This window comes from Thermobia domestica, chromosome 5, assembly GCF_964235325.1.
Source record: "Thermobia domestica chromosome 5, izTheDome1.hap1.1, whole genome shotgun sequence".
In the NCBI taxonomy this organism is placed as follows: Eukaryota; Metazoa; Arthropoda; class Insecta; order Zygentoma; family Lepismatidae; genus Thermobia; species Thermobia domestica.
In genome coordinates, this window is record NC_137458.1 from 238774658 (window position 1) to 238790392 (window position 15735).

General features: G+C 37.1%; 1 protein-coding gene across 3 annotated transcripts in view; it reads left to right on the plus strand.

Annotated features, from left to right (window-relative positions):
• The window catches only part of LOC145686482 (uncharacterized), a 168902-nt gene that overhangs the window by 58346 nt on the left and 94821 nt on the right, over positions 1-15735 (plus strand). For all 3 annotated transcript variants that reach the window (XM_081759833.1, XM_081759832.1, XM_081759834.1), the window contains 2 exons: positions 6220-7227; positions 9780-10208. In XM_081759833.1, coding sequence (XP_081615959.1) covers positions 6220-7227; positions 9780-10208 — 1437 coding nt within the window. The remainder of the gene's footprint in view (positions 1-6219; positions 7228-9779; positions 10209-15735) is intronic.

Below are 15735 nucleotides of genomic sequence, written 5' to 3' on the forward strand. Positions count from 1 at the left end.
ACTTTGTATCTCATTCCTCTTGTCTGTGGCGTAATACTTTTAAGTATAGACTTAAAAATATTGCTGCTGCTTTTCTATTGCTGGACCGACAAGAATTCAGCAATATAGAGTGAGAGAGAGAGAGAGAGAGAGAGAGAGACATTCACCAAAATCTGTTGCTGATCCAGCATAATATACAGGAAAAAGGAAAAATATTCTCACCAGCAAGCTTCTAGTAATACATTGTGTGTTTTGGAAATTGATGCTGGCTTCTTGTTGGTCCATCACATTAAAAAAATAAAAAATAATAATAATAATAAATTTTCTGTTTTATATTTTCAGATTCCTGTGATGACCCTGTAGTTCATGCGGAATGGAAAACAGCATTTCGCTCGGATGATTCAACGAAGGATCCAAATTATTGTAACAGCAGTTCTTTGTTCAATTCTTCTACTAAGTGTACTCCTGTGACGAAAACCAAATGAAAGAAGAAACTATTGAAAACAAGGAAGCAGGTGTTTTCAGCCAAAATAAACTATACGAGAGTATCTGATGAGATACAAGTTGAATCTGATAATACAGGTCATGTCAAGGAAGTAATCAGGTGTGAAGGAACTGACATCGGAGATCTCTCAGACACGCAAGTCCCATCGACCTCAAACCAGAGCAGTGGAAGTGGATGTGTAAATAGAATAGAAGAAACATCTGACGGATCACGGGCCACCAGAGGTAAGAAAAAAGTAAGAGGAATAAAAGGTGATACCAGGAAACTGCGTAAAGAAAGATATATTAATAGAAACACAGAGAAAGAATACATTTCATTAACAGCAAGCTGATAGCAGCTCGGAAATGTGAGCCTTTGAGTTTATGTAAGAAAATATGTCGTTCTTTTTGTTCTCCTGATTTCTGTAATGTTTGAAAATTACTGGAATAACAGAAGCAACACTTCCGTCAAATTACGGTTTCATATAATGTGGATGTAGGTGGACAAAGGAAAGAGATTTGTAAGCACTGCTTCATGAAGATGTTTGGCGAAACAAAGAAGTTTATTGAAACCGTAGTTCAAAAGAAACGGTCCAGTATTTCGGGCATAGCTGATCCGGATGCAAGCCTGTTCATGCAAAATCAGACGAAGAGATGGAGGAAATTCGAAAACATTTACAGGCCAACATATGAGAGCCACTACTCACGAAAAGATTCAGACAAAAGATACTTGCCATCTCATTTCACCATTTCGGAGCTATACAACGAGTACAAACGAACATGCAAAGGATCTCCTGTGAGTCGAGTCCTGTATGAAAGAGAATTTCACAAAATGAATTTAAAAATCAAGAAACCACATGTCGATACATGTCAATTGTGCGACAGGTTGTCATTGCAGATTAAAGCAACCACCGTTAAAGCTTTAAAAGCGCAACTAGACGAACATCATAAACAAGCTGAAATGGCATACAAAGCCAAAGCTAGAGACAAGGACCAATCCAAACACGACACAGGAAGGAAAACTATAACTTTTGACATGCAGCAATGCCTACCAACGCCTTTTGTTCAAAATGCAATGGCGTTTTATAAGAGGCAACTATGGTCTTTTAATCTGACAATGCACGATTGTGATGATGGCCTAGGTTATTGTTTCATATGGCACGAAGGTTTAGCCGGCAGGGGTGCTAATGATATAGGTTCGTGCTTGTACCAATTTCTTGTCCATTACTTGAGACCCGATGTCAAACATGTCACAATGTATTCCGACACATGCAGTGGACAAAACTGAAACAGTCATATGGCTGTAATGTGTATGACTGCCGTGCAAAATTCTCCCAATTGAGAAACAATCGACCATAAGTTTCTCCTACCTGGACACACTCATATGGAAAGTGACATGGATCACAGCCTTATAGAAAAGAAAAAGAAGAAATTGAATGGTAGTATTGACCACCCTCATGATTGGGCACAACTTATCAGACAGGCTGGAAAGAGTAAACAGTTTGTTGTGAAAGAAATGTCCCGCGAAGAATTTTTCAACTTCTCTTTCCTCCTTAAGGGTCCCCTCCAACTTCGTACAGTTGATGAAGATGGATGTAAGATTACATGGCGGGATATGAAATGGCTCCATTATAAAAAGAAGAATATGGGAATAATGTATTACAAAACCAGCTTGAATGAAGATGAAGAGTTCAAACAAGTAAATTTTAGGAGATGAGGAAGGACCACTACTCTGGCTCCAACCCTTAATTATGATGGACCAGTGCTCATAAGTATTGAAAAGAAGAAAGATCATCTTGATCTTCTGCCATTTGTATCTAGTGTATTTCACGATTTTACAAATCTTTGACAATAGCGAAAACGGCCCGCAATGTTTTGCGTGACGCAATGGGGAACATTTTAGAACCTGAAGAAAATATGTAATTTCAAATATATTTTCACTTGCTACTGAAATGCATAAGGGAGAGAGATTGTATATGTCTGTATATTTATAAAGTTTTATTTTACAGTTATGCTTATATTCATACCAGGTTGTTATAAAATAAGTATCGCTGTTCAGACAACTCCGGAGACGTAACAACTTAACAGCATGCAACCAAACTTGATAGAAGCATATTTGGGAACATGCAGAAGCGATTGGTGTAAAAAACAAAATTAGTTCCAGTTTTCGCCACCAGAGGTAATTGTTTGGCTGTACGGCGCCAAGTAAGTGCAGCGTGGAAGAAAAACGACACTAGTGATGCTAAATGATAAGAGGGGGGCGCGGTGGCTCAGTGGAAGAGCGTTCACCTCTGGTGCTTGGGGTCCCGGGTTCGATCCCAGCCCCCGCCAAGTGAACTTTGTGGTGGACAAACACCGTGCTCGTGGGTTTTCTCGGGGTTCTCCCGTTTCCTCCCACTTTCTTCATTCCACCATTTCACTCATCTCTCATCATCACCGTCTCCTTTAGCCTAACCGGCATAACCGTGGGACGTAAAACTTCAAGATTTCATTTCATTTTTGCTAAATGATAAGAAAGGCTGTAATTAACTCTCCAGGTGCTTACTCACTCCTGCATGTATTTCAGTGATACGGACTAGGGCGTCATGATGGTGATCTGATTATGTTTGCTTTTTTTTCTTCCCACATTCTTTGCCTTGTGATCAAGGGAACCCGGGTTCGAGTTCCGGTAAAGACACACTTGAGTCGGATACCATGTTAACCTGTAGGTCCCGTCCTTAGAACGTCATCATCATCTCATACGATACTAGCACTATGGGTTTCCCTTGCCCAAGGACCTTCACCTGCCTTTGGGCAGAAACCCACTTCATCGACATCGCCCATAACACAACACTACCACTGGATTATCAATAGGAGTATAAATCAATGCCACGCGTCGCAGGGGGCATAATTAGGCCTTTCTTTCATTGAATTTCAATAATGTCATTTGTCATCCATAACACACTTACCGTACTTAACACTAAACAGAAACACAATAGTCTCTGTAGGCGATACTTGACACTAATCTTTTCTTGGAATTTTGGGGAGAACTTGCAGTTTATGAACACAGGAAAGACTAACACTTAATTTCGTTTTTAGCTCAAAAGCTCCCTCCCCCGTAAATCCGCCACGGACCACGGGGTATTAATAGCATTGGTAATCAATGTCACGAGATCTACAGGAGAGGTAATCACACCCGTTCTTATCATTTAGCATCAGTAGTACCGTTTTTCTTCCACGCTATACTTACTTGATGTACAGCGCCACAATTACCTCTGGTGGTAAAAATTGAAACTAATTTTATTTTCTACACCAATCGTTTCTGCATGTTTCCGAGTATATTCGTACAAAGTTTGGTTAAATTCTGTCGAGTGGTTACGTCTCCAGAGTTCTCTGAACAGCGATACTTATTTTATGATAACCTGGTAGTTAACATCAAGTCTGGTGCAAAACAGGATAAGTCATATTTTCAACAGTTGCAAAACGGGATATGTCAGAATTTTTCGAACAGCGCATTTTATTGTTCTTATAAGCATAAAAAATATGACAACTCAATTATCGAAATAATACACAATGTAGACATATGCCTCTTAACAAATCTTATATTAAAGAAGTGTTTTTTTCTATACCCTGATTTTGCATGATTTTTTAAACTTTCAATTCAATTTTAATAAAACAACGTATTGTTTGACTTAACATCCTTTGTACAAGCATCCGAGATATAGGCTACAAACACTCAGTGAAAGAACATTATAGGTGACGTATTGTATTATTATTATTATTATTATTATTATTATTATTATTATTATTATTATTATTATTATTATTATTATTATTATTATTATTATTATTATCGTTTCACCTCCAGTAAGCGTGGACCCTGATTCGATTCGTTGGATTCAGATTTAATGTCCTTTCCAGCATCAAGGCTATATGGACCTACCTCTTAACGTGGAATCTGAACCACATGTGTGTAGTGACTGCTGCTGCAAAAAAGTATTCATTTCTTTATTGCCGTCCACATTCTGCATGAAATAGCGTTCCATACTGAGAGAAAAGTAGTTAGCGACGGTTAGATTTGAACATGGATCGCCTGGTTGATACTAACACACACACACACACACACACACACACACACACACTGATTCCTGTACGTTACACCGAAAAGTGTTAGTTGCTTTCCTTATACACTTTTCATGTGTCACACAGTGTTGCCACGTCGTCATATATTTATCGGAGCTCACCGCTAAAACAAGTCTCCGAAGGGTAAAGATAATATGTTTTCGTCTTCTTTTTACTTCGAGCATTACTCACCTCGGCACGGGCGAGTTTTAGACCACGTCGTAATCAAAACATATGCGTGGATAGAGATGGCTATATAAGGAGATAAGAAGCCTAAAATGATTTGAATTTGCAGTTAGCATTTTTTCTAATAACTGTCACAGATCTTCAACAGTACTAATATTTAAATCCCCGCTGCATTCATGAAGACATAAAGGTATTTTACGAAGAAGTTTGTAGCTATAGGTGATTAATAGACAGCACAACGCTTACTTACCTTCACTAAAATATAATGTAAAAAATATGTCTTGATCTTAAAATCCTGGAACCCTGAACATCGTATTCTTATCCTCCCACATTCTTATTCAGTCGGTCCTTCCTTGTTTTTCGCTTTTACTATTCATCCGTCTCCTTTAGCCTGAATGACGGTAAATTAAGAATTTTATTTAATTTTTCCTTTCATAAATATAGCCTCCATTCTTTCTTCATATAGTCTCAAAAGTCGCCTGACAGGGTAACTCTGTTATTATCAGAATTACAGCAAAATGTAACAGGGGAAACCGTCTCCAAATTTGATGTTTTCAATCTAAAGTGAAGAAATTTTTTAAATCCGACGAGCCGTTTGGGCTGTACTCTTTTTATGCGCCCAGTTAAATGAAAATACAACGTTACCATTTACCTGGACCCACAACATAAGTGAATGAAGATACTTGTCTTTTAGGCTAATGTTTCGATGGCCGCATCCATTTCAAACATGCCCCATTCACTATACTTTACTTAGCGTATAAGATAGTAACTTCATTCAGTTACGTTGTGGGTCTAGGCAAATGGTAATATTGCATTTTCATTTAACATTGGTCGCATAAAAAGTGTACAAGCCAAACGGCTCCTCCGATTTAAAAAAAAAAATCCTTCACTTTACATTCAAAACATCATATCTCGAGACTTTCCTCTCTCACATTTTGTTGTAACTCTGATAACAGTCATCTTACGTCAGGGGACTTTTGAAACACCCTATATATATATATATATATATAAAATAATCCGGAAAAAGATTGTTAATATAATCTCTCATATATTTGAAATCAACGTACCTGTGTTGTTCAAGTGTGTTCAAGAACAAGAGCGAAGAGATTAATTGACATTCCTTCTTGTTTAAATTATTGCATAATGCTTTTTATATCTGTATGTAAATCAGATATTTTACGAATGATATATTACGAATGATATTTCCAATGAGCTTTCTTTGTCTCATTGGAAAACCTAAATATTCTTTTCCGTGTGTAAGATATATTTTTAATGTGCTTATAAAAATACTTTCTATACTAGAATCACATCTTTTGATTTTGGAACTCTGTTATGATTGTTACCAGACCAGGAAACAGAAGCAACAAAGTAAAGTAGTATATCAATCGTGATGATTTGTAGGCTGTATTATTTTAAATTCTGTGTGTACTGTATTAACTGATATGGGATTTTCACCGTTTCTCGTTGTAGGGAAGTTTGTTTCATAGGAACAGTTAACACAACTACCGAGGAAGTTATCCAAGGTAATCAGTGCCATGTGCAGCAGATTGTTCCTACTGGGACAGTGTACTATACGAGCACGTCAAATAATTCAAATTGTAGTGTAGTGGGAACTAATACTGATAACAGAACATTTGTTGCAGAAAATGTCACATCCCATAATGTAGGGAATCAAGAAGTACAGACTTGTGAGAGCGAAAACATCGGCTATTTCTTGGACTCAGTAGAGCAACAGCATGTTCAAAATCCTTCAAGACAGTATGTAGTAGAAAGTCGTAGTGTAAGGGAACAAAGTGAAGATATTCAGGTGATGACAACTGTTGTACGACAAGAACCCAGGACGTCAGCATCATTCGTGTCCTCTTCCCCCTCCTCATCACAGATAATGTCGGGAACTCACGTCACACTTCAGAATGGAAGGCGGATCCCGTTGCAAGAGTATAGACAACAACTTTCTCAGTTGAACACTGATAAAAACAAGTCCAATCAATCGGAAGTAATGATGGTACCCAGACAAGTGCAAAATTCTTCCCCCGCAGTACATCAACACACTAACCAGCAGCCGCAATTAGTTCATCATTCTCATCAGGCGGCGCAACAAGTTCAACAGCCAGTGCAACGTACACCTCAAGCTGTTCATCCCACGCATCAGTCGGTATGCTCCCCGATGCAGTCACCAGCGCCACAACAAAATCAAGTGAAGTTTCAACAGACTTATTCTCGTGTACCAGCTGCGCGTAATACTCCTATTAAGAGTAAAACTCCCGTAGTGATCAAAAGAGCTGGCTCAGTGTCAAGAATAGTATCTCAAGATTTTATAAGTGGTTCTGGTAGTGTGTCTCCTGTGGTAAATCAGTCTGTTCGTACAGATGGAATCCATATCACTAACAGACAGCAAGGAGTAATGAGAAGTGCTCCAGCACAGGAATCTCCGCGAAAGAATGACAGAGAGGTTTTACAGCAGCGGTCTGATATAACGTAAGTAGTTTTCTGTCTCTATTAACAAAGAGGTATTTACAGTGTATTGCTGTGATTGAACTGGTTCAACTTGGGTATTCGGTCCGGTGAAGTTTCAACGCAACTTAATATGTACATTATTATTTAGATACCTTTTATAATTTTGATCGGAAGTCCCATCTAGTATTTTTTTTTCCTTGCTGTTGGTTTCTTTTGGGTAAGTTTGAAGCCGTCGATATTTGCTCATCAGACATAATCGAGAATTCCCATATCTTATTATTACTTCGTTTATTCAAGATATGTGCAGAAATCGGCACTTCTAATCAAAACGATCTATATAAGAGTTATCTATACGACAAGTATGCGTTGAAAGATAAGCTACTTCGGAGTATCATTTATCCTTACTACCTGAAGACATTAGGGCAGTGAAGCTTACTATAAAATTCTCCCTTGACACTGCCCTCTAATACTCGTCATAAAGTTGTTGGTATTTGATTTATCTGTTGCCTGTACTGGTGAATGTCTGATACTCCTTCAGTGGATCAGGGGGCGCGGTGGCTCAGTGGTAGAGCGTTCACCTCTGGTGCTTGGGGTCCCGGGTTCGATCCCAGCCCCCGCCAAGTGAACTTTGTGGTGGACAAACACCGTGCTCGTGGGTTTTCTCGGGGTTCTCCCGTTTCCTCCCACTTTCTTCATTCCACCATTTCACTCATCTCTCATAATCACCGTCTCCTTTAGCCTAACCGGCATAACCGTGGGACGTAAAACTCAGATTTCATTTCATTTTTCCTTCAGTGGATCCCGACGGAAGTTTATGTGGTTCGGATTCCACATTACTCAATAGGTCCCGTCTCACATAGCCTCGCTGCTGAAAGGGAGGTTAAACTCAAAATCAACTGCTTCAGTGGAAGAATTCAGGGACCAGTTCTATCTTTTAGTATTTACTTTTGTGTTGAAACTCATTATTAAAATGGTAGTTCTAGACCTTATATAACGTTACAAGTTTGCTATTGTTATGAGGAAGTTTTGCGAAAGTTCTCTGGTTCAATTAATGGTGACAGTTTTCTCTTTAACATTAAGTACTATAAGTATATCCAGAATGAACACAGAATAAAATAGAAAAAGATACATATTCTCTGGAATTGATTGGCATAAGTATATAGAAACATTTGGTAAAATGTGTATCATTGCCTATATACACAGTGCGGCAATTAGTAAGAGGTTTTTTTTTTTTTTTTTTTTTTTTTTTTTGTCTGCAAAGTTAATTTTGGCACGGAAGTTTTTCAGTGGTGAATCTTGTGTGTGAACTTGGGAACGTGCAGAAATTTCCAGTCGGCCGTGACGCGGCTAAGTGTAGACGGTGTTGTGATATATCATCACAATTTCAACAATGGATTAAAGAGTGCCTATTAAATTCTGTGCGCGGTTAGGGAAAACTCCGACGGATACATTTCAGATGTTGGGTAAGGTTTATGAGGACATTTGCGTTTATCGCTGCTGTATTTTTGAATGGCATAAGGGGTTCAGTGCTAGAAGAAAGTCCGTGGAAGTTGTGTGTCCAAGTCTATCAGAACAACTGAAATGATTAACAAAGTGCAGTATATAATTTCGGATGACGGAAAAGCTAGTTTCAGGATAATATCAGATTTCGTCGGGTGAAATAAGAAAACTGTTTACCAAATAATAAAGGAGGATTTTACGGAAGCTGTGTGCACTTTTCGTATTCCATTTCTTAGAGTCCTGATAATAATAAAAATCAAAATTCTCCCGATTCTTCTTTACAACAACAGATTGTTCACTGGGGATTGGTATCAGAGGCCATGGCTTCGCATTCGGGAGGTCGTGGGATCGATTCCCGCTGCCGACCATCCTGACGGGTTTTCCAGAGTTTTCCGCAGTCCTACCAGGCAATGCCGAGATGGTACCACTAAAACAGGCCCTGGGCGATACCTTCCCAAATTCTTTACATTGTTGTTGTTGTTAGATATCCGGTATAAAATGGCCTCTGAGCTGTATTTGGTGATTGTTATATCAATAAAATAAGTAAATAAATAAATAAACCGGAGTAAGGTGATACCCTTTGTTTCTCGTTTATTTTGTACAGGCTCAATCTCGTTTCCTAATTGCTGCACTGTGTATATAACAATATCATCGGCATTGTCTTAAGGAGATTAAGGAAAAAGTATGAATGACCTCGTAATATATAATCAACTTCATTTGTATTCTGCCATCGCGGATAAGTCATTTACTGTAAACTGAAAAGCTTTGGTCTTGTCGGAGAAGTTACTTGTTTTAGTACAGTTCAGTAGCTGTAGTCAACTCCTCTTTTTTCTTCTGTCCAGCATACCTTTTATCACTCCCTCAGAGTAAAATTTTTATTATACAATCTCCTAAGCATTCTCTGTTTATTTTCTTATCTCCTTATCACTTTCTTTTCCTCTTTCTAATTACCTCCAATATGTTTTTCTTCTTTCTTTTCTACTGTTCCGTAGATGTTATATTTCCAGTGCGTATGTTGTCGATATTAACGAAGGTGCGAATAAAATCTCATAAATTCCTTTATTTGATTTTAGGAATGTGAAAACGGCTGGATTATCAATGCAAGGTTTACAAGAATTCGATAAAGTTGTAATGATTCTGCCAGATGGAAATAAAGCAATGTGTAAATTAGATTTTCTGAAACAGCCTCACCGTTCACCTTCGTTAGCACAAGCCGATCCGGGTGGCTGTAACACCATTAACACGTCGAATGATCATTCTGTTGGCTTGGTGACACAGCCTGCAAATAATACAAACTCTCCAAGAGTGACGAGTGGCAGAAATGCAGAGAACGGAAATGTATCAGTGTTGCATTCATCGAAACCTGTAGTAAGGACTATTACCAATAGTGGAACAGTAGTTATGAAGCCACAGTCTTCTGCAAGTGTTATAATGAAACAGCAACCTGCTTCCGCGACCAATATTCGAGTAGAAAATATAGTTGTTAAGAGGCAAGATGTGATGTAAGTGGATACTTTCGTGTTTTCTTTACTAGCTAATTAAATTAAATGTATGCATATTTAGCACATGTAGTCTTAAAGATTAGTTTCTATAGTCTTAAAGATTAGTTTCTATAGGTACTATTATGATTTATTGACATTGATGTTATACGAGTATAAATGCAAACTAATACAATTTTCACGATATGGGTGCAGCCAGATTTATTTAGAATGTTCGTTCGTTGTTTCGAGTATGAATTTATTTAAAAAGTTATATATATATATAGGTTGAGTGTCATGTTTTGGTATGTTCACTGCTACATTATTTAATCATTAGCTCTTCTTTATTTGGTTATGTTCGCTAATAGTGATGAAAATTGTGATATTGCAAAGCGTTAATATTGGGTAGGTCGAGAGTAGTTTTCTACAAATTCTCGAAGTATCTGTGTAGTATTTTGTTTGTAGTGATTACCTTTCTTGGTATGACAATAGATTAAGTTGGTATCAAAGCTTCTTGTGTGATGCCCATATCAGGTAAAACGCTCGCTTGTGTTTCGAACATATAATTCGCATTTACTATCTGATACGATAAGTAGGAAGGACACAACACTTAAAAAAATTGAAGTCTCGTAATTTTTATATTGAAGTGGTTAGATCAAGCATACTATTTTGATTCTACTCATGGAATGTAAGATATACAAGATGATCGTGGATATGAATTGATGAAGCTAGGGTTAATTTAAAGATTAAATGGTCTATATAATTTTATTTTTGTGGTGAATAAATTGGGGGTATGTAGGATATAACAGAGATTGTTACTTTATAATGATGGAGGCAGATAGTTGTTAATGTAATCTGCTTGAAGAGCTATTCTACAAAATCCAGAAGCTATTTTTACCATGCTCTTCTGTAGTGTATTACGCATTTATTGCAATGATCATTAAGAGGGAAGCAAGGGATTGTGGGAATAAAGTAAATGTGAATGAATTACAAGCTCACCAGCTATGTAGACTAACAAATTATGGCATAAACACAGACACCACGGAGCTTCATGTCTCTCCCATCCCTCTACAGTGCATCTTAAACTGTTTTCCTATTGTTCTGTGATTCATCATCATTCATAAATAAGCCTATGAGTCCTATTTCATTTCATATGACATTCTGGGCAGAAGTTGAAATAGCAGAATTTACACTTCATTGTTATTACCGATCACAAGGCGATGTACAAACTCGATGTTTATTGTATAATTAATTTCAGTTTATTCTATCTCCATCATGTCTCCTTTCTCACCTTGAAAATGCTACCAGCCAATGCAGTATATATTCAGCTGGTTCTACAACTGGCTATAAGATGGTTATATAACACATACATAAAGTTGAATTTATGAGAGAGATTTGTTTTTTATTGTTTGTCACTGATATTCACTTTAAAATAATAATAATAATAATAATAATAATAATAATAATAATAATAATAATAATAATAATAATAAAAAGAGAGATTGTAAGAAAGAATATTGGAAGAGTTTACAGCAGAAAAGCAAAAGATGAATTTGTATAAAAAAATTAGTTCATTAAAACATATTATGATCCCCGTTAAATATAGTATAATAAACTTAAATTAGGAAACCTAAACCAACATGCAACGTGTTTCAAATTTGTTTTTACGTTAAATGATTTTATTAACTGGTATTTCACAGGATCCAGTAGAGTAATTACGACCAAGAATGAAGTAACCAGTAGTTTGTAAATTTGGCTTTGTGTGTGTGCCCTATAGGCATAAAGCTAGTAGTGCCTTCTCACAATTGTTTCAGTAGAGCCAATAACTGTTCTCTATACCATAATACTATACCTAGTTGTACCATAAATACTGACACAACATTGGAAGTGAATTATGAAAGTGTTAAAGATACTTTAAATCCTTAATGTATAGGTTACTTACAAGTCCAATGAACACATAGTACAAATTATTTTTCATATTGGTCGCCTTTGGCCTTCGCACAGTCTTTAAGTCTCTGCGTCCACTCATTTATAGAATTACGCACTGTCTTTATAGGGAAACCCGCAACTGCCTTCACCAGGGAAAGTTCCAGACTGTCAATATTGCCATGTCTCTTCTTACAGACCATACCCTCAAATAATGACCACAACTTGTAGTCCAACGGGTTGAGGTCAGGGCTGATAGCAGGCCAATCATCTGGAGCAATGAAGTCCAGGATATTTCTCCTCAGCCACTCCAGGGTAGAAGGGCTGGTGCAGAATCCTGTTGGAAGGTCCAGTTTTGGTTCCTGAACAAAGTGTCACTCAAAAGCTTCACAACAAAGTTGAAAACAGTATTTTCGTACACTCTGGCTAACATTTTCATCCCTTTTTCACAAAAATGCAGGTTGGTGGTGCCATCATACGCCACTCCCCACCAAACCTTGATTGAGGCCAGATGATGACCCCTATTTAACTTCGAGGATTTCTCCTGAGCGTCCTGGGAAGTTCAAGCAAGAAGAGCAAGCTTTTGTCGATTGAAAGCTTCATCAATGTTGAATATCTTTTCATCTGTGAAAAGATTTTTCATGTGTCCATTGTTTGCGTAATGCTGTAATAGGCGTTTTGCTTTTATAACCGTATGCTCTTTTTGACCTAAATTGAGGAAGTGACCTGTACTTCGCCGGTAAGCCCTCAAGCCCAAGTCACTTCTTAACACACTAGACATTGTTATTTTGGAAATTTTCAGCTCACGAGAAAGCACTGATTGCTTTCGTACAGAATGTCTCTGAATACGAGCCGCCATTGGTTGCACTCACCTTTTGGTTCTTACGCTGCTGGGCGGCCTTGCCTGGGGCGATCGTCAATTGTCCTAGTCTTCGTGAATCGCTTGATGGTCTGATACTCGAAAGATCTGCTAATATTGAACTTTTTAAGTGTTGTGAATATCACGAGAGCGGATTGACACAATTTATGAAGAGCTATTCCTGCCACACGATTTTTGTAATCGCCCCATTCCATAGCTACACTTTCACGAACACACTTTCTCTATGACAGCTCAAGTCACAATGACCCACTCCACACTCTGCCTCAAAACTTGTGTCAGTATTTATGATATGACTAGGTAGTACCACAGATTAGATGATTTTTCTCCATTATCTTTAAACATTTGAAAAGGTTAACAGCTTATTTCTCTTCGTAATGTTACTGTTTGTGTTTATTTTTATGGGTGTGTCTGTGTGGATACAACTTCACTTACAATTTCATTTTCTTACACATTGCTTAGTAGTGTTTTGTGGCTTTTTTATGTATATACGAGTAAAAATCTGAGTGATAGTTTTAGTTGTTGAATAACGGAATAGCTTTAGTTGTTAAATAACGAAATTCCAAGAATTTTGCTGAAATTGATTTCCGTATTTGCAATTCAGTGAACATCATGAATAGTGTGTACAATGTTTTCTACACAATTTTAATTCTTTCCTTTAGAAAAGTTCATGCTATAATAGTTCGCCAGCTGCGTGAAGCTACGAATGTCTTCCCTAGTCAGAGCGTATAACACGCAAATATGGAAAGGTTTTTTGATAAGTGGTTAGTTACAGTGCTTTCGACGCTGAAAACATGGATTGTATTTACGGAGGGACCGCATGTGGTTCGGATCCCATGCTAAACTGTAGGGTGGTTGTACCCTCGGTGCAGAAATAGGATGTTAAACTCGAATCCAACCAACCACTCGATATACATCTCAACAGACAAGAATAATTTCATCTTAATCCACATAGCAACAACTTTACTACCAACTATTAAGAAAAATAATGTCTTGAATCTAAGTTATTCTTGGATACAAATATCAAGGATACATTGTGTGGTGCATACATTGAGTTAAAATTTGTTTTGCATATCACATGTTCAATTTTTATATGTATATTTTCTGTGTTCGTTATTCCGGTAGGATTACCAAGTAATTTTAGACTTCTGTCTTCAATGATAGGTGGAAATAACATAAATCGTCTTCATAATGTTGAATTTGTAAGAAACATACTGAGAGAATAATTGGAATCAGACCGAGAAAAAAGTCGCTGAACAAATGGATTTCACTCTCGCAAGAGTTGGGTAATTTGATATTTCTGTGAGACTGTGTTTTGTATAGTATTTTTTTAAAAGTGATTTAAGACTTCTAAATTACTTTTGTTTTCTTTTTTTTTTAAATATATATATACATATATATATATAATATTAAATAGAAAGTTCCATGGTATATTTCATGTGGTCTGTGCATAGGAAACGTGATTGTTTGTGTTACGTAACGCGCACCTTGCTTTTGATAGTTAATATCAGTTAAAATTGTAACGCTCAGGACAATATGCAGGGTGCCCACAGGCAGGAATTTCAAGATTTGTCAGGAAAAGACCGAAAAATAGTTAAATTTAAGGTCAAAAAGTGAGGAAAATGTACAAAGTTTACCGTTGAGGTAGAAATATTTTCCCTCAGGGGCTCGCATCTTGTGAGTATGTGGAATTTCGACCACGGGGATACTTGAGCTGAGTGTGGCATTGCTTCATTTTACTGTGCCAGACCTTTTTTTCTTACATTTATGTGATGCCTGTGAACAACTGCTACTTTGTCAACTACTAGTTCTTGTTAATCGTTATTTTAGGTATTCTGTTGAATGAAAGTGGGAGGTAGAAAGACAAAAGTTCATGATCAATGGCTGGAACCAATTATTAATCTTGAATTTGTGGAGTGGTTAAGGTAGGCAGAAAATCCTTTTCATGCTTACTGTGTTTTTTGTAAGAGAACCTTTTCTATAGGAAACACAAATCTGAAAGCAGTTGACTCATGGTAGTGGATAGCAACATAATCACCAGCTGAAAATAAGATCTACAAATAAATCTCTGCCATCATTTTTCGGTATTGATACTTTATTATCAACACATGTGATCGAATCTGCATCAAAAGACTATCGCAGTGAACATGTTACGAATCAGTGAACCCCTACCTTCAAGAATCATCGAGGAGTCATACTTAAGGGTTAGGCAGTTTCATTTTCTGTGACGAAGTAACCATGCGTGAAATACTTTGGACTCTCAGTGTGGTTTAGCGAAATATGTCGTTTTGTAGTTGTGATGGAATTCGTGAAAATATTTAAAACAATATTTTCGGATGAAGTAACCATGCGTGAAGTACTTTGGACTCTGTGTGGTTCAGCAAAATATATGGTTTTGTGATTGTGATGGAATTCGTGAAAATATTTAAAACAATATTTCTAAATAGTTCCATAGCTTCAAAGTTCAGCTGTAAGTACCAGAAGACCTCAATGAAAATGCAAAAAGAAAATACTCACTACTTTGTGAAAATTCCAGGAAATCTTTTTCATAAAGCTTTGGAACATATCTACAAGACAAGCAAGAAATGCTCGATGCTTTCTGATTCTTCCAAAGAACGAGAACCTTTTGTGGAAAGTGATAAAGTTGACTTGGATATTTTCTCATGGAAATACTACAATTGAGGATGGCTCCTCAATCAATAAATCTGTCCTAATTGAAAACCAATGTGAACATACAATCATAGCACT